The 26,131-nt window shown below is 44.9% G+C and overlaps 1 protein-coding gene across 1 annotated transcript in view; it reads left to right on the top strand.

The window, feature by feature from the left end:
• Nucleotides 1–3,573: 3,573 nt before the first annotated feature.
• Nucleotides 3,574–26,131, top strand: part of CRHR2 (corticotropin releasing hormone receptor 2) — a 246,317-nt gene continuing 223,759 nt past the window's right edge. Inside the window, exon 1 of the mRNA XM_073334745.1 lies at nucleotides 3,574–3,678. Coding sequence (XP_073190846.1) covers nucleotides 3,574–3,678 — 105 coding nt within the window. The remainder of the gene's footprint in view (nucleotides 3,679–26,131) is intronic.

Below are 26,131 nucleotides of genomic sequence, written 5' to 3'. Positions count from 1 at the left end.
GCTGGATGAATGCACTATAAGGTGGGTAGAAAGCTGGCTAGATTGTCGGGCTCAACGGGTAGTGATCAATGGCTCCATGTCTAGTTGGCAGCCGGTATCAAGTGGAGTGCCCCAAGGGTCGGTCCTGGGGCCGGTTTTATTCAATATCTTCATAAATGATCTGGAGGATGGTGTGGATTGCACTCTCAGCAAATTTGCGGATGATACTAAACTGGGAGGAGTGGTAGATACGCTGGAGGGGAGGGATAGGATACAGAAGGACCTAGACCAATTGGAAGATTGGGCCAAAAGGAATCTGATGAGGTTCAATAAGGATAAGTGCAGGGTCCTGCACTTAGGACGGAAGAACCCAATGCACAGCTACAGACTAGGGACCGAATGGCTAGGCAGCAGTTCTGCGGAAAAGGACCTAGGGGTGACAGTGGACGAGAAGCTGGATATGAGTCAGCAGTGTGCCCTTGTTGCCAAGAAGGCCAATGGCATTTTGGGATGTATAAGTAGGGGCATAGCGAGCAGATCGAGGGACGTGATCGTTCCCCTCTATTCGACATTGGTGAGGCCTCATCTGGAGTACTGTGTCCAGTTTTGGGCCCCACACTTCAAGAAGGATGTGGATAAATTGGAGAGAGTCCAGCGAAGGGCAACAAAAATGATTAGGGGACTGGAACACATGAGTTATGAGGAGAGGCTGAGGGAGCTGGGATTGTTTAGCCTGCAGAAGAGAAGAATGAGGGGGGATTTGATAGCTGCTTTCAACTACCTGAAAGGGGGTTCCAAAGAGGATGGCTCTAGACTGTTCTCAATGGTAGCAGATGACAGAACGAGGAGTAATGGTCTCAAGTTGCAGTGGGGGAGGTTTAGATTGGATATTAGGAAAAACTTTTTCACTAAGAGGGTGGTGAAACACTGGAATGCGTTACCTAGGGAGGTGGTAGAATCTCCTTCCTTAGAGGTTTTTAAGGTCAGGCTTGACAAAGCCCTGGCTGGGATGATTTAACTGGGAATTGGTCCTGCTTTGAGCAGGGGGTTGGACTAGATGACCTTCTGGGGTCCCTTCCAACCCTGATATTCTATGATTCTATGATTCTATGAAAAAGAGCCAGTGATGGAGATTCCACTGCAGCCCTTGGTAAATTGTGCCAAGGATTAATTACCCCCACTGTTAAAAATGTCCACCTTATTTCCCAGCTGAATTTGTCTAGTTCCGACTTCCAGCCGTTGGCTTGTGTTATACCTTTGCTAGACCGAAGAGCCCGTTGTCAAATATTTGTTCACCATACAGGTACTTATGGCCTGTGATGAAATTAACTCCTAAGGGCTAGTCTACACTGGCACCTTAACCTGGCTTGTGTAGTCGCGGCAGAGCTATAAAAAAACCCACCTCCACGAGGGGAACAGCTCCCAGCACTGGGGCACGGTCCATCCTGGCACTTTACAGCTCTGAAACTTGCTGCACTCGGGGGGGTGTTTTTTCCCACCCCTGAGCGAGAAAGTTGCATTGCTGTAAAATGCCAGTGCGAACAAGCCCTAACTTTCTCTTTGTTAAACTAACTAGACTGAGGTCCTCCACTCAATCACTATAAGGCCTGTTTTCTAATCCTTTAATCAGTCTTAGGCCTCTTCTCTGGAGCCTCTCCAATGTATCAACTTCTTTTTTGATATTCCAGCCATGAGCACAGTCCGAGAAGGGACCCAGAACAAAATCCAGTTGAAAGGCCCAGGCTACGGTCATTTAAGTTCTCATCCTCTAGTGCAAATCCTGCTGTGTTTGTGTCTCCCGCCCGGCCAGGGAATCTTTACATCCCAGTAAAACACTCGGTTCCCCTTTATTTATGAATTGATTTATTTCCATTTTTATGAAAACTTTTCTATTAACAGTCAGTGCACAATTTTATTTTAACCAAAACAAACATTGAGTTTAACCCAACAGGGCTCCTTGAACACAGACTTCTCCTCTGGGGCCAAGCGGGCAAATAGAAATAGAAATAACAGCTGAATAAATAAAGGGAGAGCAGAGTGAGGAAGCAGAATTGCCTTGTGAATATGTTTCCCACTGAAGTTCTAAAGGGCGTTAGGAAGAAGCTGGAGTTTGAAAGAGCTTCATTGGGTTATCTAAACTGGATACACGACCTGGTTCACCACTGCACTGCTCTGTCCGGAGTGTAGAATACCTCCCCATTGGCGGAAGATGAGGTGTAGCCTTTACCCAAGACCCAAAGGGAGGGGCACACACTCAGATTATTCACTCCGGGCAATTTGAATCTGGTGGGATTCCTTCTCCCCAATGGAAATGCCACTACTTCCTCCCTGGGGTGAGCCTTGATTTCAGATGGCAGCCACGTCTTCCACCAGTGGAAGGGGGACACCAGCTGTGCGGGCACGCGGGGGGCGGGGTGCCAGCTGAGGGGGATTGTTACTCTCGTGTATGTATTTTGTAGCCTGACCCAAAGTTGAGTATATACAATTGTAATTTGAGGATTAACAGGTTCTTGTTCCAAAATCAGGCCCAGTTAGATTACTGTAAAAGTATCATGTAATTTGGGAAACCCGATGTACTACGTAAAAGAATAAATGGACACAAATCTGACATCAGGAATCATAACATTCAAAAACCAGTAGGAGAACACTTCAACCTCCCTGGCCACTCAGTAACAGACTTAAAGGTGGCAATTTTGCAACAGAAAAGCTTCAAAAAAAGATTCCAAGGAGAAACTGCTGAGCTTGAATTAATATGCAAACTAGATACCATTAACTTGGGTTTGAACAGAGACTGGGAGTGGCTGGGTCATTACACATATTGAATCTATTTCCCTAAGTTAAGTATCCTCACACCTTCTTGTCAACTGTCTAAATGGGCCATCTTGGTTATCACTACAAAAGTTTTTTTCTCCTGCTGATAATAGCTCACCTTAACTAATTAGCCTCTTACAGTTGGTATGGCAACTTCCACCTTCTCTGTATGTATGTATGTATCTACCTGTTCCATTCTGTGCATCCGATGAAGTGGGCTGTAGCTCAGGAAAGCTTATGCTCAAATAAACTGGTTAGTCTCTGAGGTGCCACAAGTCCTCCTGTTCCTAAGCAATGACTATCATACAGGGAAGCTGGCTGCATTTCTCTGTCTGCCTGTGGCTCCCGGGAGCCCTCCTCATGACACCCATTGTGCACAGGACTAAAGGACTCACCCAGCGGGCCCTGGGGAGCCAGTCCTCCCACCGGGCCCTGCAGCTCCTGTCTCCTGCCCCAGGTGTCCCAAGACCCCCCCCCCCTCCTTGCCCCCCCCCCCCCCCCAGCGGCCACCCGGCTGCCCTTGGACAGGGCTGGCTCCCGGAGCGCCGGTTTTCCTGGGCAGGGAGGGGGCGCTGCGCCGGCTGGGGGGCCAGGTCCCAGAATAACCCCCTCCCCGTGGGGGATCCCCCCGGGCCGAGGGTGCCCCCGGCGGCCCCGCGGGGAGGGGCTGCCCCGGCCCCGGCGCGGCGGCGGCAGGAGGCGGGGAGCTGGTTCCCCCCCGCGGCAGCCGCCGCTCGCTCCCGGCCAGGGCAGCAGCAGGGCTCTGGGGCTGGCTCCGGGGAGATGCGGCTGCCCTGGGAGCGCCCCGGGACCCCCGGCCCCGTGCGGGGCCCGGCGCCGCAGCTCAGCGTCCCCGCAGCCGCGGCCACCGCGCTCCTGCTCCTCCCGGTGAGTGTCCGGGCGGGCTGGGCTGGGGGGTCCGGGCGGGGGGACGGGACAGGAGCCGCTTCCCCGGGAGGGACACGCGCCTGGCCCCGCTCCGGAGCCGCCACGCGTGGGGCTGGGACCGCAGCCCCTGAGTCATCCAGCCCGGGCAAAGCGGAGCCCCCGGGGGTGCGATTCGCCCCCTTCTAGCTCCCTAACAGCCCCTCTACACCCCCAGCTCCCGCCCCCCGGCCGGGCAAAGTCACCCTCTGATTCATGGCACAGAACCCACCGGGACCGCAAGTCCCAGACAGAGCCTCCGTACCCCAAATGCCCCCTCCCCCGGGCACAGTCCCCCCCACCCGGGCCATCCCCAGAGCCATGGCACTGCGTGAGCAGGACCCACCGGCACTGCAGTTTGCCCCCTTCCAGCTCTAAATAGCCGGTCTGTCCCACACACAATTTCCCCCGTGCAAAGCCACCCTCAGATCATCCAGCAGAGCCCTGGCACTAAGCCAGCAGGACCCGCTGGGATCACAATTCACCTGCTGTCTCCCAAGTAGACCCTCCTCTGCCTCAGTTAATCTCCCCTCCAGGAAAATCACCCACAGATCACCCCACAAACCCTGAACAGTGAGTGATCAGACCCCCCCCCCAATTGCAGTTCAGCCCCCAAACACCTCCCCAGAGCCGCAATTTTATCTCAAAAAGAAAAGGCGTACATGTGGCACCTTAGAGCTTTCGTGAGCTCATGCTCAAATAAATTGGTTAGTCTCTAAGGTGCCACAAGTACTCCTTTTCTTTTTGCGAATACAGACTAACACGGCTGTTACTCTGAATTTTATCTCAGGCACTTTCCCCTCAATTCCCCCCACTGACCAAGGAGCTCAGGATTTGACCCTCCATCCTCCTCCAGGATGTAGACAGTCCTGTAGTAACTTTCTCTAGTAACCATCCTGAAATAAGTGATCAGAAAAGCTCCCTCCTCAAATAATCCTGCCATCATTTTTTGGTATAGTCACAGTGCCCTACCAAGCTTATTTCACTGCAGTATCTTTAATAGGCTAACGCAGTGATAGCTGGTCTAGATAACTGAAATTCAGTCTCTGCTTCCCTAATTCCTGGTTGTGGAGTGCCAGGTTACTTTCTCACAGTAGGAATCAGAAATAGCATTTGGGCTAATTCAGTAAATCCTTCTAAATGTTTGCTCAGAGTTTTCCCCTGGGCAATATTTACACAGATTTTTTCCCCCTTAATAACAAGCATCCCATATTGCAAATGCTTTGCTGGACGGATGAGGGAACTAGCTCATCCTGGACTTAAACTTTGCCAGCCAGCTTCCTTTTCCACCCTCAAAGTGCATTAAACTGTGACCTGTAACCCGCAGAGCAATTTTTAGAGATTAAACCCCCCCAATGATTCTGCATTGCAGTCCCCATGGTGAGAAAAAAACAGAGATGGTCACTCTATCTCCTACCTCTCTAAGTTCATCTTTAACATTCCTTTAAGATAGGTTTGTTGCCTCTTGCTTTGTCTTCTATTTTTATTTAAATATTCAGCCTCTTCCAGGAAAAAAACCACTATGTATATGTGAAGAAAATTATACAATGGAATCATATGGTTGATGTTTGTAAAGTGCACTGAAAAACATTTATTGATATTGGAAAACAAATAGGGGAAGGTACAAGCATATTATCTAAGTCTCTGCCTCCATGCTCTCCTTTCTGAGTCCAGGAAGCATGGCTTCATGCCAGGCAGAGGAAAAGATGGGCTAGTGAAGGAGAAATAGAGCTCAAGAACAGGTTTGCAGAGTTGGAAAATGAAGAAGGGGCTCAGCAGGTGGTCACTGAAGGTGGAAGGGCAAGGAAGAAGAGAAGAGTGTCTAGTCCTATAGGAAAAGGGGAAGAGTCAATGGAGACTATACCAAATATGAGCCCCAGAAGGATGCAGGATGGGTTGAAGAGGATTACAAGGGAGAATAGGAATGGAAAGAACTTGCAGCCAGAGGGAACAGGGGATAGACTGGAGAATCGCACCGTCACCAGGAAAAGGCAGGTCTACTCCTTACTCCTTACTGAGGGACTCCTTACTGAGAAGAATAGACAGGCCTATAACCGGAGCTGATCCAGAGAATAGAAGGGTGTGCTATCTTCCAGGTGCTAAGATATGGGATGTGGACCTGAGGTTGAAAAGGATCCTAAAGGGAGCGGGAAAGACTCCACTGATGGTCCTTCATGTGGGAACAGATGATACCGGTAGATTCTCTCTGGAACGTATCAAGGGAGACTATGCGACGCTGGGGAAGACGCTTAAGGAAATCGAGGCTCAGGTGATCTTCAGTGGGATTCTGCCTGTTCCTAGAGAAGGGCAACAAAGGTGTGACAAGATTATGACTATCAACAGATGGCTCAGGCAGTGGTGCTAGAAGGAGGGCTTTGGGATGTATGGCCACTGGGAGGCATTCATGAACAGAGGACAGTTCTCTCAGGATGGACTTCCTCTGAGCAGGGAAGGAAATAGACTTCTAGGATGGAGGCTGGCACAACTATTAAGAGAGCTTTAAACTAGGAATTAGGGGGAGATGGTTGGGAGATGTCCAGGTAATCTCCACGCCGGATTTTAGCATTGAGAGGGAAGAAAACAAAGTAAGAAAGGATACAGCCGTGGGTAGGAGAATGGACATAAGGAGGAAGGGCAGTGTGGATACCAGTCCAATAGGTCACACTGGCTGTAGAATGACCGGGCCTAATCGGGTAAAGAACGTGAGCGAGGCCAAACAGCAAAAATGAAGATGTTTGTACACCAATGCGAGGCGCCTAGGTAACAAAATGGAGGAACTAGACTACTGGTGCAGGAAGTGAAACCAGATATTCTAGGGAGAACGGAAACAGGGTGGAATAGTCGTCATGACTGGACTACAGCTATTGAAGGGTCTGTGCTATTTAGGAAAGACAGAAATACAGGTAAAGGTGGTGGAGTAGCATTGTCTATCAATGATGAGGTAGAAAGTAAAGAAATAAGAAGCGATGGAATGGATAAGACAGAGTCCGTCTGGGCAAAAATCACATTGGGGAAGAAAACTACTAGAGCCTGCCCTGGGATAGTGCTTGGGGTGTACTAGAGACCGCCGGGATCCAATCTGGATATGGATGGAGCCCTCTTTATTGTTTTTAATGAAGTAAATACTAATGGAAACTGCGTGATCATGGGAGACTTTAACTTCCCAGATATAGACTGGAGGACAAGTGCTAGTAATAATAATAGGACTCAGATTTTCCTAGATGCGATAGCTGATGGATTCCTTCATCAAGTAGTTGCTGAACCGACAAGAGGGGATGCCATTTTAGATTTGGTTTTGGTGAGTAGTGAGGACCTCATAGAAGAAATGGTTGTAGGGGACAACCTTGGTTCGAGTGATCATGAGCTAATTCAGTTCAAACTGAATGGAAGGATAAACAAAAATAAATCTGTGACTAGGGTTTTTGATTTCAAAAGGGCTGACTTTCAAAAATTAAGGAAATTAGTTTGGGAAGTGGATTGGACTGAAGAATTTATGGATCTAAAGGCAGAGGAGGCCTGGGATTACTTCAAGTCACAGCTGCAGAAGCTATCAGAAGTCTCCATCCCAAGAAAGGGGAAAAAATTCATCTGCAGGAGTTGTAGACCAAGCTGGATGAGCAAGGATCTCAGAGAGGTGATTAAGAAAAAGCGGAACGCATACAGGGAGTGGAAAAAGGGAGGGATCAGCAAGGAAAGCTACCTTATTGAGGTCAGAACATGTAGGGATAAAGTGAGAAAAGCTAAAAGTCAAGTAGAGTTGGATCTTGCAAAGAAAATTAAAACCAATAGTAAAAGGTTCTGTAGCCATATAAAAAAGAAGAAAACAAAGAAAGAAGAAGTGGGACCGCTAAACACTGAGGATGGAGTGGAGGTTAAGGATAATCTAGGCATGGCCCAATATCTAAACAAATACTTTGCCTCAGTCTTTAATAAGGCTAATGAGGATCTTAGGGATAATGGTAGCATGATAAATGGGAATGAGGATATGGAGGTAGATATTACCATATCTGAGGTAGAAACGAAACTCGAACAGTTTAATGGGACTAAATCAGGGGGCCCAGATAATCTTAATCCAAGAATATTAAAGGAATTGGCACATGAAATTGCAAACCCATTAGCAAGAATTTTTAATGAATCTGTAAACTCAGGGGTTGTACCATATGACTGGAGAATTGCTAACATGGTTCCTATTTTTAAGAAAGGAAAAAAAAGTGATCCGGGTAACTACAGGCCTGTTAGTTTGACATCTGTAGTATGCAAGGTCTTGGAAAAAATTCTGAAGGAGAAAGGTCAATGGTAAATGGGACAAAATACAACATGGTTTTACAAAAGGTAGATTGTGCCAAACCAACCTGATCTCCTTCTTTGAGAAAGTAACAGATTTTTTAGACAAAGGAAATGCAGTGGATCTAATTTACCTAGATATCAGTAAGAAGTTTGATACAGTGCCACATGGGAAATTATTAGTTAAATTGGAAAAGATGGGGATCAATATGAAAATTGAAAGGTGGATAAAGAATTGGTTAAAAGGGAGGCTACAGCAGGTCGTACTGAAAGGTGAACTGTCAGACTGGAGGGAGGTTACCGCTGGAGTTCTTCAGGGATCGGTTTTGGGACCAATCTTATTTAATTTTTTTATTACTAACCTCGGCACAAAAAGTGGGAGTGTGCTAATAAAGTTTGCAGATGATACGAATCGAAGCTGGGAGGTATTGCCAATTTAGAGAAGGACCGGGATATCATACAGGAGGATCTGGATGACCTTGTAAACTGGAGTAATAGTAATAGGATGAAATTTAATAGTGAGAAGTGTAAGGTCATGCATTTAGGGATTAATAACAAGAATTTTAGTTATAAGCTGGGGTGATGCATCAGTTAGAAGTAAGGGAGGAGGAGAAGGACCTTGGAGTATTGGTTGACCACAGGATGACTATGAGCCGCCAATGTGATATGGCTGTGAAAAAAGCTAATGCGGTCTTGGGATGCGTCAGGTGAGGTATTTCCAGTAGAGATAAGGAGTTGTTAGTACCGTTATACAAGGCACTGGTGAGACCTCATCTGGAATACTGTGTGCAGTTCTGGTCTCCCAGGTTTAAGAAGGATGAATTCAAACTGGAACAGGTACAGAGAAGAGCTACTAGGATGATCCGAGGAATGGAAAACCTGTTTTAAGAAAGGAGACTCAAGGAGCTTGGCTTGTTTAGCCTAACCAAAAGAAGGTTGAGGGGAGATATGATTGCTCTCTATAAATATATCAGAGGGATAAATACCGGAAAGGGAGAGGAATTATTTAACCTCAGTACCAATGTGGACACAAGAACAACTGGCCATCGGGAAGTTTAGACTTGAAATTAGATGAAGGTTTCTAACCATCAGAGGAGTGACGTTCTGGAATAGCCTTCCAAGGGAAGCAGTGGGGGCAAAAGACCTATCTGGCTTCAAGATTAAACTCGATAAGTTTATGGAGGAGATGGCACGGTGGGATAACATGATTTTGGCAATTAATTGATCTTTAACTATTCATGGTAAATAGGCCCAATGGCCTGTGATGGGATGTTAGATGGGGTGGGATCTGAGTTACTACAGAGAATTCTTTCCTGGGCATCTGGCTGGTGAATCTTGCCCACATGCTCAGGGTTCAGCGGATCACCATATTTGGGGTCGGGAAGGCATTTTCCTCCAGGGCAGATTGGAAGAGGCCCTGAGGGTTTTTTGCCTTCCTCTGTAGCATGGGGCACGGGTCACTTGCTGGAGGATTCTCTGCTCCTTGAAGTCTTTAAACCATGATTTGAGGACTTCAATAGCTCAGACATAGGTGGGAGGTTTATTGCAAGAGTGGGTGGGTGAGATTCTGTGGCCTGCATCGTGCCAGAGGTCAGACTAGATGATCGTAATGGTCCCTTCTGACCTTAATATCTATGAATCTATGAATCTCTCCTGACCTTTGCCTTCCTTTCCATACCCCTTCCCAGACTTCTGTGCTACATTTGCCTCTCATCTCCCACCTCCCAAACTCTAGCCCAGCCAAGTACCTGCAGTGAGGTCAGTTTACAGTTATACACATTTATATTGTAAATGTTGCTTTTTATACACTTAATCATTGTTTCTTTTTTTAATGGTCCCACCAGTCCACCCCCAAAACACTCAAAGGCACTTCTTTTCAGCAAGGCTAACAACACAACAAATCTGAAGTTTCTGGACTAAGCCATTTTAGAGATATGATGAGCCACAAAAAAAAAAAAGTGTTTGTTTGTTCCCCAAAGTAATTGACAGCAAAATTTTCAGAACACCCTATCTTTGGATTTATTTTCTTTTGCCAAACTTTCCATAAGTACGTAAATAAATAATATTAAAATGGATGAGGAGGAGAACACAAAATTTCAGGAAGATCAGTTTCTTTGGTGGGGAAGTTGAGTGCGTGTGTGTGTGTGTGTGTGTGTTTGTGTTTCTTGTGGGGGAAGCAGAGGTTTGGATGTGTAGAAAACTGGGTTTATAATGGAGAGCTAACTTCAGCCTTAACTATGGAATGGCTGCTGCTGCCCCAAAATAATAATTAATACATGGCACTTACAGGTGTTTTAATTTTTTTAATCCCTGGATCTCAAAGTATTTCACAAAAGTGTGACTTGCTATCCCTGTTTTACAGATGGAGAAACTGTAGCACAGAGAGATTATGACCAACCATTTCAAACTTTGGCTCCAATCCAGCAAAGCCCTTAAGCATATACTTAACTTTAAATACTTAAATTGTCCCACTGAAGTTAGAGGACTATTTGCCTTTGGGGAATTAAGTACTTGTGTAATTGTTTGCAAGATCAGGACCTTACACACCTAAATAAAAGTGGCTTGATTTACAGAGAGGACGGAGCAATCAGATTTCCACAAGAGTTGTGTGTTCTTAGCACTTCTAAAATGAGGCCACTTTTGATATAGATTTGGGCACACAACTTAAAAAGGATGGTTTAAATGATTTAGTCAAGGTCACATAGCAAGTCAGTGGTGGAGCTGGGAATGCAACTCTATACTTACATTTTCTAACAAACTCTTATGTATGATGTACTAGAAATTTTATACACATAAAGGCAATGAAAAGAAGAATAAAAAATGGTGACTAAGTCCTTGTGACCTTTCTGATATAAAGCCTTTGCGGAGCACGCAGGGTTTTTGGGAGAGTTTTCATTTTAAAACAACCCAACAAAGCAATTTTTGAATCAGAAGAGAAAACATGATGGTCTGTTAAACTTAAAATTTATATGCCCTCCTGTAACTGAAAAACAGCCATGGCAATTTGAACAATATCTGGTAAGTGATGGTAGTTTACAACCATTCTTTGACTGAGTGCCAAATTTCAGTCTAGGTTTGAATTAATGTAAAATAAGTGTTTTATAATAAGAACTTAACCAGCATTGCTACAATATTTTGGCAGGGTTTTCCTTTGTAGCCATAGCATAGCAATTACAGTGCATTCACAGAAAACAGTTTTAAGTGGGGGGAAATTGTTCGCATAAATCAATCAGTAGTTTTGCTTTGAAATGTTTCAGTGAATGAATGAAATCCATGGGTACACTTAGCCAGGGGGGAAATAACCTTTAGCCTTTGTCCTTGTGAGATGTCTGCCAAAAATTTACTACCACTTGGAGAGAAAAAATAATTGATAAACCCTCTAAATTCTTAGGCTCCAGTCCTGCAAACTGATTCCCATGTGTGAATCTTTATGCCCATGGGGAACCACAGTGATATCAATGGAGCTCTGTTCAGGAGCAGGATTCTGTCTAGATCTCATTGTGGGGTCAAAGCCTGTAGAGACAGATTTGTCCTCACCCCCACACCATACTTACAGCCCCTACTGCTATCAGAGAGTCATTGTGCATGTGTATCTGAGGGAAGAATTTTGCCCCGAAGGTGAATTCTGCATTATTCTAAGGCATTATTAAACTTAATAATCATCCTTTCATGTGTTAATGATTAGTACAGAAGTGTGCTATGAATCTGATTATTTTAGATTTCTGAAAATGATTCACAATAAAAATGATAAGTTAATGGGATACTGTCAACTTTAAAAAAATCACATTTGCCCCCTAGTTTATGAAACCCGAAAGAATTTTAGAAATATCATAATAGATATGACCTTTTCACTCTGTCGGTAAATTGTTCACTTTCTGATTTTTGTTCTGAGCTCCGGTGGTATAAATAGAGTGGTTGGCTTCACTTTGGAATCTGGTCAGTTTCTAGTTAATGTCACTTTGTGTCCCTCTATACTGCAGCTGGGAGTGAGACTTCCAACCTGGGTAGATGGACTTGCACAAGCAGGGCTCAAGTTAGTACACTCAAAACAGCAGTTTGGACACTGTGTCTCAGGCTTCGCGTGGGCTCTCAAGTGGCATGAGAGACCAAGCTCCCTCCCCACTGGTGCTTTTAGCATGCTAGCTCAAGCATCTGTCTCCCTGGGCTGGGAGGCTCACTCTCAGTTGCAATGTAGACTTACCCTTTCAGTTGTCATGATGCTGCCATGTTTGGATTGCAAACACAACAGGGAATTTTTGTTTGGGAAAATAAACTGTCTCCTTCGGAATAAAAATAAAATGACAGCTCTTCCATTGGGTTAAGTATTTTTGCAAAAGCTTATTCTTCCTCTCAGTACCTATAAACTGAATTAAGTGGACCTTGCCCTGTTACACACATCTTTTTCTACCCTCGTTTTCTAATAACCTACACCAGTTTGAGCATACTTGTATTCTGCAGATTGCCCTTTAAAGGCTAACTTGATTCTTGTATCTAAGGAGTTGGAGCTGTCCAACAAAACACAAAAATCCCTAGCACTTCCTGGTTTTATATCTTCAAAGCACTGCATAAACATTAACATCACGTTTTTGCCTTTTTATAATCTAGCCTTGGAAGTTATGCATTTTCATCTAGATATCCTGATCAACCCCCCAATAAAAATATAATTCATGTATTTACTGATAAGTCCTTTGTATCTTGGTAGAGTTGAAAATATCTGTATTATTTAGAATCAGGCTAGATTTGGATAAACAGTTTTTCCAGAAAAGTTTCATAAACTTAGCCTTAGCCGTTGTTACTAAGGAGAAACTATGTATGTATAGGTGAATAAACAGAAGCTGGTCAGTTAGCAGTGTGACTACCATTGAATAAAAGAGTTTCTTTTTCCAGTCATTGGTGGCAAAAATTGCAGGTTAATGTCATCAGATGGTGTCTACATTTATGCAGATTATATTTTCAGTTTCTGAAGCGGGGAGGGGTTGATAGACATTTCTTGCAGTGTTCTTTCTGTTGATTAAAAAAGGGGTGTCTTAGCACATCACGCTTCCTAGCTGGGTAAATTCAGTAGCATTCTGAGGCTGGGGGAATTTGGATCAGACCTTACAAACAGAGGTCCTGTCTGCTTTGTGTGCATGGACAGAATTCATGTTACTTTGGACGTGTGTGATTTGGGGATGCTAGTGGGTTTTCCATTTTGTCCTGAAGGGCTGAGACTCGTGATTGTCCGGATCTGGGAGTGAGTTCCAGATTTGAGAGTCAGTTGCTTAACTGCTCACACAAGGCTCATTCTTGAGGCTGGCAGCCCCCTTGTAGAACTAACTGCATAGAACGCTTGGAATCTGTCAACGTTTTGGAATGATCAAATTAAAACCAATGTTTGGGATACAATTTCTGTGTGTTTGCACCCAACAAAAAGAAAATGCTTTGGGCATTTTTGGGTGCTTAAATGTACTCCTTTGACAGCACTATTTAAATGGTGTAAGAAAACAAAACTAATTAAAACTCTGTAAAGTTCAGAGTAATCCTGACGGAATTACTAACAGCTCTCTTGGTTGAGTTTGCAAGGAAAATAAATAGTGACCAATGTAGACGGAGTTTAAAAGACATTTGTTCTCCCACTGCAATATTAAACTCTTGCCCTGCTACTGCTAGTTTAATATGCCGGGGCTGGAATGCAGCCATCTTCCCCCAGGGGCTGTGTTGTAATTTCTCTTACTATTACATGAGTGCTTGGGGTGGTGGAGGTGTTCTGAGTAGTGTAGTTCTGCATTGTGTTGTGTGGAGGCTGCCTCCTGCTGGGTTGTCTTTTCAGACGGAAAGGCAAGTGGAGTGGCTGAAGAATAGTTGAATTGATAACAGTGATTTTTGCAGAACAACCTGCTTTCCTAATCAGTGTTAAAATGCACGTGGACACCAATTCCGGCACCCTGGACAGGCGGTGGAGATTGATCCCAGGATCGAGAAGCATGAGGTTTGCTGCTTGAATTAACGCATCAGGTTCATCAACCTAGCGGCAGTGGCAGATTTAAAAAGCTTTTCTACAGAGGAGCAAAGACCCACGCTGGTTTAATGTGGGCTACGCAAGCAAATGAACAGTTATACCCGCTGGCCCAGATCCAGTGCTGTGCTTTGCAGAATGGACAGCATGGGTGCAGCTTTTCTGAATTCCAGTCCCTAGAGCAACTTAAAGCAGCCCCAGGCCTCCACCATGTCCCTCTGCTAGAGCTGTGAATGAGGGTGACGCAGGGCCACCCATGCTATGCCACCGAGTGCAGTCCCGAGGGGGCAGTGCTGTCCTTCCTATGGCCTCTTTACACGGTAGCCAGGGACAGGGTCGGGGCCAATATCTTTAACGCATGGGGACATGGTATTTTCTTTTCACATCAGCACCAAGTTACAGTCTCTGCCTTGTTTGAATAAAGCACAGAGTATTATTATGAAGAATTAAAGAAGCGAGCGTTGCTAGTTATTGTTCAGGGTCTGCCCTTCAACCCCTGAACATAACTCAAAAGTAGTGGAAATTGCTCAGGGAAGTTGTGAAGGACCCGCAACCCTTCCAGGTGCTGAACGTGACCCCGCCAGCCCATGGAGTGAAGGACGAGGCTCCTGAAGGATGTGCCAGTGTAACGCTGACAGACCCAGGTCGGCGGGCGCGATTGAACCTGGGACCTCTGGAGCTTAGTGCAGGAGCCTCTGTCACATGAGCTAAGAGCCAACTGGCTGTTAGCTAAAGCTGTAGAGCAGACTCATTTAACTCTCTCTCTCTCTAAGTGGTCTCGGTGCCACTAGATGGGACACAACACGACACCCAGGAGGTGTGTGGGTTACAACAGCACACCATGTTTCCACTAGATTGTTGGCAGGAAAAGATCATAGCTCCTATACCCCCAGCAGGCAGAGTATGATGAGACTTTTGGGGGTGGGGGAGACTTGATCGGATGAGTCCAATATAGGGATCAGTCAGAACAGTTCCCCTTTAGAGGCTCTAATTCAGGAAAGCACTTAAGCACATGCTTAATTTTAAGCATGTTAGGTATTCCATGCCTCTTCAGGGAAGTATTTAAGCAGATGCTTAATGTAAGCTCGTGGTGGTGAGTCCCACAGACTTTAATGGGATCTAAAGAATGTGCTTATAATTCAGCATGTGCTCACTTGCTTTGCTGTATGGTGACCTTACTCAAGATCTTCCCATTCCAGGCAGGTTTATATTCTCTGTTCTGTGTTGCGTGGCTGCACAGAGGCGATGCTGCGTGAGAACTGAAGAACACTGGCTTGACCGTAAGAACGTAACACACCCATTAGCCAGTAGTTTGCCTAAGTTGTATGTAAATGAGAAGGAGAGGCACAATTGAAAACAATAATGCCTATTTCTTATAGAGGGCTTTTCATCAGCAGATCTCAAAGCCCCTGTGAAGCATTATTGTCTCTACTCTAAACATGGGGAACTGAGGCACAGAAAGGCTAAGTGACTTGTCCAAGGTCACACTGGAAGTCCATGGCAGAGCAGGGAATTGAATCAGGTTCTCCTGTGTTCAAAGGCAGTGCCATAACCACTGGGCTATCCTTCCCTTCCTAGGAAGTTGCATGAGTTGATGGAATTTAGATAAGAGATGATGGAGATTTTTTTTTCTTAAGAGAACTACACTGGCATTTCTTCTTCTTTTTTTTCGGAGTATCTTTTGAGGGCTGAGTGGCACAGTGAGCTAATTCACTAGCTTTTCCTCTCTGAGTAGCTGGGTTTGAGTCTTAGGCCACAAATCAAAATGAGTTGTGAGGTTGAGCAGGACATTGGTTTACAGAATCAAACCACTACGTACCGCAAAATGCGGCTATATTAGCAAACTTGGGTTAGTAGGTTCAGAAGGATCAGGGATTCTTGGAACCAGGGCTGAGGTACATCAACATGGCCATGTGAGGAAGACTTCCTATGCTGGGCTACTGGCGTATGGCCTGCACTTTAACGAGCCACTCATTCCCACACAGGTGTTCAGTAAAAGAAAACATAAGTGCCTAACGGAAATAGGGGTGGTATAAACCTCATTAGACTTTTGCAAAAAGGCAGGTGGACCACCGCAGCTCTGCTCTCCTGGGGGAAGAGTAACTGCTCAATCAGCGGGCTTGGCTTTGCTTTTGTCGCACTGCACTCTTTAACTAATTGTGTTTTCAGAGGGAAGGAAGACACTGCTCCACTAACCTGTTCTTCTCTGGACATAAACTAGTCATTTTTATATTTAATTGAGCAGTTGCTCTGAGCAGCTCCTTTAGGATTTTGTTCACCTCTATGTGTTTCAGAAAGCAGGTACTTTTCTTCAAGTGAACACTTGATCTCCTTGTGACGGGAGAGCTTAGCATTAATGAGGTTAAAAGCTGTCTTTGATTTAAGGGACGTTCTTGAATTAATTTCTTATTACTTGGTTTATTAAAAAAAAAAGAGAAAGAGAAAGTCCTTCCTGATTTGAGTCCTGCAGATCAAACCTACAAGATAACACATTGCTTTGTACTAAAGCAAGATTTCAGTGGTGCTTAAATATAAATAAAGGGCTCAAGTTAGAAGCCCCGCCACCTCTGGAAATATTACTACAGCCAATGGGATTTCTACATATGGAATAGTTGCAGCTGGGGGCCTTGAAAATGAAAAGCATCAGCTGACTGATTAAAACATAGGTTGCATGCACTTCGTAGAATCATAGAATATCAGGATTGGAAGGGACCTCAGGAGGTCATCTAGTCCAACCCCTGCTCAAAGCAGGACCAATCCCCAACTAAATCATCCCAGCCAGGGCTTTGTCAAGATGGGCCTTAAAAACCTCTAAGGAAGGAGATTCCATCACCTCCCTAGGTAACGCATTCCAGTGCTTCACCACCCTCCTAGTGAAAAAGTTTTTCCTAATATCCTAAACCATAATAACTTAAACCTCCCCCACTGCAACTTGAGACCATTACTTCTTGTTCTGTCAACTTAAAGTTATTCCAGTTGTTGCCTCTTAATCTGACCAAAGTGTGGAATAGAAAGGGGTAATTTTAAATTGTTGGATGCCAAGTAATTTTATTTTAAAAATTACCAACTATGTTTAGTTTAGAGAAACAAGAAATGGTAGACGTTTATTAGTAACTGTTTCTCTTATTGCCAGTTCAGGGATGTGACTGCCAGTATTTTACATACCTAGGGGACACCACAATTAAAACAAAGCAAAATAATCACAATTTTTAACCATGGCTATTTTATTATTAAAGGTGTGTGGGGGGGAAGCATTAAATCGATACAAATGACAGAACACGAGTGATAAACTAGTTACTTCCATTACAGTCTCGTCTGTGTGTCTCTCCGGAGAGTTTTAAGAGACATTACACCTTTGAGAATGAACCACTTCTGGGGGCATTCTTTGTTTGGGAAGTTAAGACCAAAGTATATTATTTCCTAAATTTACTGTGAGCCCAGCTTAGTATCTCATTGATACGTAAACTCTTTATAAGTGGGTAAAATAATTTGTTAAAGGGCAGGTGGGTCTTTTTTGGCATTTAATTGATAACGTAAACAGTTTATACTTGGGCAAAGTAAGCAATCTTAACTAGATCCTATGAAACTGAAGGAAATATTTCAATCAGTTATTTAGAAGATGCTATTTAAGGAGCTGCCTTGAGACAGGCCAATTACAAATATTAAGAATCTTTAATTAAATTCCACTGTTTCTCTCTTTACCAATGTTTAGCTCCTATATCCTCTCCAAGAATACTTGGTCTAACCATTTGTTAATTAATAGGCAGAACTGTTAGTGTCTTCAGTTACTATAGTATTTCCATATCCTATTAAAATCTTTACAAGTGTTTTAAGTCTAGTCCCTTGGCAGTGTCTTAGTTAACTTCTCACCAATCCATGCTGAAGTCCTGTTGAAGTTTTCCTAGGGTTGGTTTCTTCTTGAGTCTTTTCTCTGCTTTTCTGAGCTGTCTGCTGTAGCTTGCTTGTAGAGATGGACAGGATAAGTTGATGAGCAACGTGTGTGTTTGAGCATGGTAGCGGGGAGCATGTGAGATGGGTGCTCTCTTCAGAGCTTTTATACCCTTCTTCCTATTTTGATGAAACTATAGGAAAACACATCTCTTTCAGGCTTGTTTAGATTCAAAGCTGGTTGCTGACATTCTTTTTTTGCTTAAGTACCTTAGTGGGTTGTCCTTAGGAGCCTCTTCATCATATGAATAAGTAGTTTGTTAATGCATATGTTCATTAGGGTTGTAATTCTTTCTTTCCAGTTCTATTTCCTATGTCTTTGTGGCAGGAGATTCACAGAAGATCCTTAAGTTTAGAATTTAACTTTCTTTGTATTCAGTCCATTTTCTGTGATATTCCTTCCGTTTTATTAGAGTTTAATAATTCTCAAAACAATCCTTTAAAATTAAATAATTCTTAAAGAAATACTTTAGGTTAAATAGTTATTAAAGAAGTTGTTGAGTCTGTATGACAATTTTTGGAAAGATGATTCTTCTTGTCATCCTGAGTTGGGTGAGGGGGTGGCTTGAGCACTGCCAGTAATTAATTAAGTCTTAATTAATACAAATATATTTAAATGGCTTCTTACATGAGTAATTAGTTTAGAAAGATCATTAGAAAGCATTTTACCATTTCCTTAACAATGATATTAGGAAATTACATTAGATGCTTTGCATTCAGTTAAAATACTTGCAAATATGCCATTCAAAATGATTCGCCATTGAAGAAATGAACAAAGTTGTAAAACATTTCCAATGACACATTTTTTCCTAGAAGCTATTCTGAATGAAAATTTTACAGTAATTATAAAATTCATTTCAGCACGTATATTTCTGCCATTCTTTGTGTGGGTCTACTTCGTTTTTCTTGGGAGGGTGAAAAAGCCCACTTCACACCTAAATTTATTGTTCTGACAACACAACCCTACATTTCTTTTCGCAATCAATCCTTTCCTAAAACATTCATGTTTTTCATGGTTTGTTTTCTTGGTACCAGCTGTACCAAACTGGTATTTTATACAAGAGTTAGCTGTCCTGTTCTAGATAAGAAACTCTTTGCAGTTATAAACATGGGTTTATGGCAAAGAAGGGTGATCACCCTGATATTTGGTTTGTTTTGGGGTGACAGAAAACAGAAACTTCCTGCAATATCTCTAATCAGGCTGAACATTTTATAACATAACTAACTAAAACATACACAGGTATTGGCATATTTCCAAGTATCCTGCCTTTAACATACTTGTAGCTATATCTTAATATTCGATAAAGGTGCAAACAAATTTGTAACAACCTAATATTTAAAAAATAAATTATAATGATTTTATTAATATCATTTTTGCATCATCATTGAGCTCTTTCCACCACAAAGGGTGTTGCTCCATGCATTGCTCTTTACCACCGATGCTGAAAGGAGCTCTGCCACCTGTTTGTCAGAGTCTTGGGGAAGATGGTTAGGGACTCTACAATGAGAGAACAGAGAAGGGCAGGTCGTGGGTGGGCTGCAGGAGTGGATAGCTAAGACGAGGGGAATTTCACATTATTCTCCCTCATATGCACGCACACACTCAGGGGAGATTTTCTTTAACAGGTAAGACAGCCAGATGCTATGTTAGATTACGTGCTATGAATACGATCCTATGGGTGGATCCTAGAGGTAGCCATTGGCTGGCGAACCCCATTCTAATGTATCACGACTGCATGGGAGTTGGGGGAGGAGAGTCCCCAGGAACACATGGCTGGTGTAGAAGTACAGGGCTTTTGTCTGGATGACAGGGCTTTGGCATCTGCAGAGTTTCAGAGCCTGTCCAGTGGCCTGTTCCAACGGGAAGCAGGGAATCCAAATGTAACAATTGGAAAGGGGAAGAGGAATCTTCAGTTTGTGAAAGATAAGAAACGAGCCTTTTCACAATCCATTTCAGATGCACAGAGCTCACCCCTTTGATAAGATTTCTGAACGGAAGCATCTCCAATCCCATTCTCTCTGAGGGGATTCTCTCTGAATTATAACACCAAAGTGTTGCTGTCAGGAAGTAAGTGGATTTGAAAAGCTGAACGAGAGCTTGATAAACAACTTTCAATCTACAGACCTGGTAAAGTGATTGTAACAAAGCCTCTTTTCACTTTCTGAGAGTGAAGGACCTTCTGGAAAGTAGACTCATGGAGACTATGATTATTGCATGTTCTGTGACCTAAAACCATCCAAAAATATTGCTTTGGACAGAGGATTAGTTGATCTTGCTTTGCCAAAATAATAAACCGCAGAGGTCCCAAAGAGCTGTTATGATTAGAGATGGGCAAAAAAAAAATGTGGACAAAACATTTTTCATTGCAAAATGCAGATTTGGTGAAAAACACTGAAACATTTTTCAATTTCAAATTGAATTCATCAGATTGTTTTGGTTGAGAACACACAACATTCTGAAAGAGTATGAATGTTTTGTTTTGACATTTTTGAAACAAAATGTTTCAACTTTTACAGTGTCTTTTTGTTTAGAACTTTACTTCCATTTCATTTTTTTAAAGGTAATAAAAAGCCTCAAACAAAATGAAATGTCTCAGATTGGGTCAAACAAAATGTTTTGTTAGTGGATAGTTCTCTGAAAATTTCAGCTTAATGCACAGCAGAAGTCCAAAAGGCTAACAGTATTCCTCCTGGGAGAATTCTGCGCCACTGTGCGCATGTAGCAGTCATGCCCCCCTCAGATTTCTTTGCTTCCCAGCAGAAAATGAAGGAGAAGCAAAGGAAAGCCGCAAGAGCGGTCATGTGCCCCTCCCCAGCAGTGCGGGCGCGTCATTTTGGGCACCTAGAGCAGCCAGCAAAGAGGTAAATCACTGTGGGAGGGAGGGAGGGAGAGGGCAGGGCTGAGGACACACTATCAGGTGGCTCCTACGCCGGGATCAGCTGCTAGTCCTGGCTGGGCTGGGGGAGGGGGAAGACGGGACTTCCTCTTCCTCTGCAAGGAGTGTCCAGGGGCGGGGCCAGGGCCAGGTCAGATCCACCCCCAGAAACCTTCCCCAGCTGCAGGAAGCTCTGCCCCCCAGCTTCCTGCACACGTTGCTCCTCAGCCGCGGGGGGACAGGTCACTGTATGGGGAGCTGCTCCCCCATCTGCCCAACCCCCATGCATCCAGAGCCCCCCTTCACTCCCCTGCTGAGCCTCCTGCACTCCAACTCCCACCCCACTGAGCCCCAACCAGCTGCACCCAGACCTCCACCCCACCAAACCCCACTTGCCCTACTGGGATCCGGGAAGGGGGCGGGAAAAGCCCGTCCACTGCTAAAGGATCCCCACCCAGCCTAAGAGGGGGATCCACAGGACCGGGACACCAAATAAATCTGGGGGACAACTAATGAAATAACAGGGACAGGAGTGCGGTCAAAGGGTCAAACGACGGGAACCGGATGGGGACACCGAGCAGAGAACCCTGGACAGTGCCCACTGCTCCTCAAAGGCGTCAAGGGAGCCCAGAGGAACTCTGCCCCGATACGTGAACGGACTAAGGATCGGAAATAGGCCCCACCGTCACAGGAGACTCCATCAGCCAACCTCCTCGCTCTGGTTTTATAGATGGCCATTTTAGCTAGGGCCAGGAGGAGGTTGACCAGGAGATCCCATGACTTTGTGGGGCCACGGATAGGGAGTGCATAAATAAGAAGGTGAGGGGAGAAGTGCAACCAAAAACATAATAAAATATTTGTGAGGAGCCGGAATAGGGGCTGCAGCCTGGCACACTCCAGATATACATGTGCCAGGGTTTCCCTCATGCTGCAAAAGGGGCAGGTGTCTGGGATAGAGGTGAACCACACCAAGAATACGCCCATGCTCATGGCTCCGTGAAGGAGCCACCAACTGATATCCCCTGCGGGCCTCGGGACCAAGGTGGAATATAGGCTGGTCCACCGGGGCTCCTCACCCTCCAAAGGTGGCAGGAGGTCCCGCCATTTTGTATTGGGGCAGGACACCAGGGTGAGGGCGTGTAGGGTGTGGAGCACAACCATGTATAGATGTTTCCTTGGTGCGGTTTGGAAACAGACAGCTGCAGCTCGTGCAGCCAGGTCGCAGTGAAGGGGTGAGGGGGTCGGTTGGGTCCACGGGGTAGGGGCCCAATTAAAAGATCCGGCGGGCCAGGGGTAGAGGGTGGGCGGGGCGTGCCCTCATGCAGGACCCGATCGAGGTAAACCCGAGCAGCAGGCGGCAAAGCGGCCTTCACCTCCTAAAGTACGCGCCGGGGAGTACAAGGTCTGGAGAGCCCCATGCGCTGAGTGAGCATCAGGGGATCCAGCCAGTCTCCCCGGTCGTAGTCCAGGAGGTCTCCGACTCTCCAGTCTTGGTTCTGCCAGGACCAAAGCCCACTTGCCCCAGACCCGGACTCCCACCACTGAGTCCCTTGCACCCAGACCCCCCTGCCAAGCCCAGTGCCCCCACACTCAGGACCCCCCCCCCCACAAGGAGCCCCAACCACCTTCACCTGGACACCCCACAGAGTCCCATTTCCCAAGCACCCAGAACTCCTCAACAAGCCCCTGTGCATCCAGATTCCCCCCACACCCAGACCCCCACTGAGCAGTCCGCCCCCAGATTGCCTCACACAGAACCCTCTCAATCCACAGCTGGATCCCCTCCACATTAAGCTCCTCCACACTTGGATCCTGCCAGGCTGAGTCTGCTTGTTCCACTGCTAGATGGGCAGCCTGGGTTGGGCATTCATGTGAGACTCTGTCCCTCTCACTTACTATCTTGGTGCACCTGGTGTGAAGGGGCAGGGCCCCAGGTGTTTCTGGGGCAGGACTGGCCCTTGCGCTTGTCAGGGTGAGGTGCAATCTTACTGCCGAGTCCACATCCCAGGGGGAGAGGGCCGCAGGGCGATCTGCTCCCCACTGCCATGCTGGAGCCTCCACATTTATTTATTGACAAAATTTGCTGAGTTTTTATTTTTTGGTGTAGAATTTTTAATATTTTGGTGCAGAATTCCCTCAGGAGTACAGTAAGTTAGGAACTATTGGGAAAGGGATAGAAAATAGGACAGAAAATATCATAATGCCACTATATAAATCTGCGGCGTGCCCACAGCTTGGATACTGTGTACTGTTCTAGTTGCCCCATCTGAAAAAAATGATATAGTGGAACTAGGAAGATTCAGAGAAGGGTAACAGAATTGATCAAGGGTATGGAACAGCTTCCATATGAGAAGAGACTAAGAGATTAGGGTTCTTCATCTTAGAAAAGATAAGACTAAGGGGGAATATGATAGAATTCTATAAAATCATGAATGGTGTGGGAAAAGTAAATAGAGACATGTTATCTACCCTTTCCCACAATACAAAAACCAGGTGACACCTGATGAAATTAACATGCAGTAGGTTTAAAACAAACAAAAGGAAGTACCTCCTCATACAATGCACAGTCAACCTGTAGAACTCATTGCCAGAGGATGCTGGGAGAGCCAAAGTATAGATAAGTTCATGGAGGATAGGTCCATCAATGAAAATTAGCCAAGATGGTCAGGGTTGCAACCCCATGCTTGGGGCGACCCTAAACCTCTGACTGCCAAAAGCTGGAAGGGGAAGACAGGGTGACTCTCTTGAACTAACCTGTTCTGTACACTCCCAGTGAAGCTCTGGTACTGGCCAGTGTCAGAGACAGGCTACTGGCCTCGGTGGACCATTGGTCTGACCCACTAGGGCCATTTTTATGTTTGTTCGACCTTAAATTGATCTTTTTTTACAGTTGGTGAAAAAATTGATTTTTTTTTATTCAGGCTGATCCAAAAAATCAGTTATTTGCCCAGTTCTAATCATGATCTATATTTTTTGCATATAGTACAGTATAAATGGCTTATTTGTAACGAATGGAAGGGTACTGCCTGTTGATGCTTTGATCATTGAAGGCTCTAGTCTTGCACTGGGATCTGCGCACAGCTCCTTTGCCTTCAGTGAAACTCCACATGGTGCCAGAGGTCTGCCTGCATAGATCCAGCATCAGGATTGGCACCTAATGTTATACGCTAATATCTGAAGCTTAAGGGGAGCCCTTGTTGGTCCCAGACCAAGGAAGGCACACAGATATTCCTGTGGCAGTACAAGGAGGGAGGAATTCAGAATTGGGGACTTTGTCTTCAGAGAGCAGAATTTCAATAGGCTAAAAAAATTCAAAATGTAAAGGTGGGCAACACCGAGGATCTCACTGGGCTGGATCTGGCCCCATAGGGCCTCCAACTGAGGCTGCACAGCCATGTATCTTGAAACATAAGCAGTCAAATTCGGTGACAGTGCATCAAACATGAATTTGGCTTTGTTACCTGGGGTTTTCCTGAACCCAAAGCTCTTGATAATTTTACTCTCTGCGAGGCAGTGTCAGGAAATAAATCAGTGGGGACACAGCATGTCCATCTGATAAGTTGTTGGTATAAACAGTGCAAATAAGAGTGCTTTCACTTAAAGCTTTTACTTTATTTAGTCTCAAGTACATATACGCATCTGCAACAGGCTAGTAAAGCATCCCAAACCTATATTTACCCCAAAGTCTGGAGTGGTGTTTGAGTGGTTCAGCAACAGGCTTCTGGTAGCCAGCCTTCCATCTGCTGCTGGGGATCTTAAGATGTGTCCATGAAGTCTATCTAACTCAGACTTTCCCCCTTTTTTATGCACGTTAGCGTGACATAGTTCTTAATCCAAAAAAAGAACCCCAACCCCCCTCCCCACAAAAAATCTTAAGCAAGAGTTAAACAGGAAGTTTCCAGCCGTTAGTTGAACAGATATGTTTTTGCAGAGTCCTCAGTCTCGTGGGCCCTGACAAACACAGACCAGAAGTCAAATATAAACAGACTTCCTGTTTTTCAAAGCTGCATATTTCAGTAGTTTAAAAGAAGCAAGACAGGACGGCTTATGGTCACCCCCTTCTCCTCCTGGCCTGCCTAGTTATGCTAAGGTTGCTGCTAAGGCCTTATAGCGTAGCTGCTTTTGGCAATAAGCGTAACAGTCAATATTCCAGTTACTGGCAATGGCTGAGGTTTTTTGCTGGGCTGTCAAAATCTCCCCCTACAGCTTATTAAACTAGACCTTCCAATCAATACCTATAGCATTCAAATATTCTCTGTGGAGCAATTATAGCTGTAGGACCAAGTCAATTGAAGTTCCACTCTTTCAAAAATAACTGAACTCGATCTGTACTCCCAGGAAGAGTCTGCACACTGGAAACTAACACTCTTCTTGGACTTGCTGCATAAATGTTCTGTCTTGTAGGATAGAAAATACTGTATCTGCCCAAGCACCCAGGGAAGGGTGGTTTTTCAAAATACAAAGAAAATAGGTCTGAGTCTAAGAGCCTTTCAGTGTGTGGATTTTTTGTTCATTTTGTCATATTTGGAGGAAGGAGGAGCCTGTTTCTGAAAACTCAGGAGCAGCTAAAATTTGGGTGAGGAATGGAATACACTGATAGTTGTAAAGAAATTGGCTTGTGATTGAAGATACATGTTCTGTCTACTCCCCTGTCTCCCTCACCTACCCCATAGGGATTCATCATTGGCAACATTCTGCCATTCCAGATATACAGCAGTGAACTTAGTTGTAATTATTCAGATGAGCTTCTTACATTAGGTGTAAGCTACTAATAGGTAAATGCAGGCGCAGGTGCTGGGAGAAGAAGGTGAGTGGAGAGGAGGTTTGTTCTGCTGAGAATTGGAGTGGTGTGACAGGCTGTACCAGGTATTTGTTGCCCCTAACCCAGTGGCTCTGCTGCTGTGGTGCACGTGCCCCATGAAGTTGTCCTTTTGGAAGAGAAGACCAGTGAGTTCAGACCTCCAAGGGTTGCCTAAAGAGGCTTTCCAGGATCAGTTGCTGGTGGAACCAGCAAGATTTGGTCCTCCAACAGCTAGAGGGGCTGGGAGAAGGAGGAGACCAGTCAGGACCCAGCAGGCCAGATAGAAAAGGGCTGGCTGCTGCTTTTTCAGAGGCCAGTTCTGGGAGAGGCTGTGACAAGGAAGGAAGGATCTCCCTGTCTCAAACCTAAGAAATTAAGCTAATCAGAGGCTTCATTCTTACAGTATTTCTCTGGCTCAGTGGAGGACTGTTATCATCTTTAATACCCAGGTGGCCATTTAAAGTGTTAATTCACTTTCTGTAAAATAAAGATGAGTCCGCTCCATGGACACCT

The sequence above is a fragment of the Lepidochelys kempii genome, chromosome 2 (assembly GCF_965140265.1).
Source record: "Lepidochelys kempii isolate rLepKem1 chromosome 2, rLepKem1.hap2, whole genome shotgun sequence".
Taxonomy (NCBI): Eukaryota; Metazoa; Chordata; order Testudines; family Cheloniidae; genus Lepidochelys; species Lepidochelys kempii.
The sequence above is the reverse complement of the archived record's forward strand: the minus strand, read 5'-3'. Positions and strand labels throughout refer to the sequence as shown.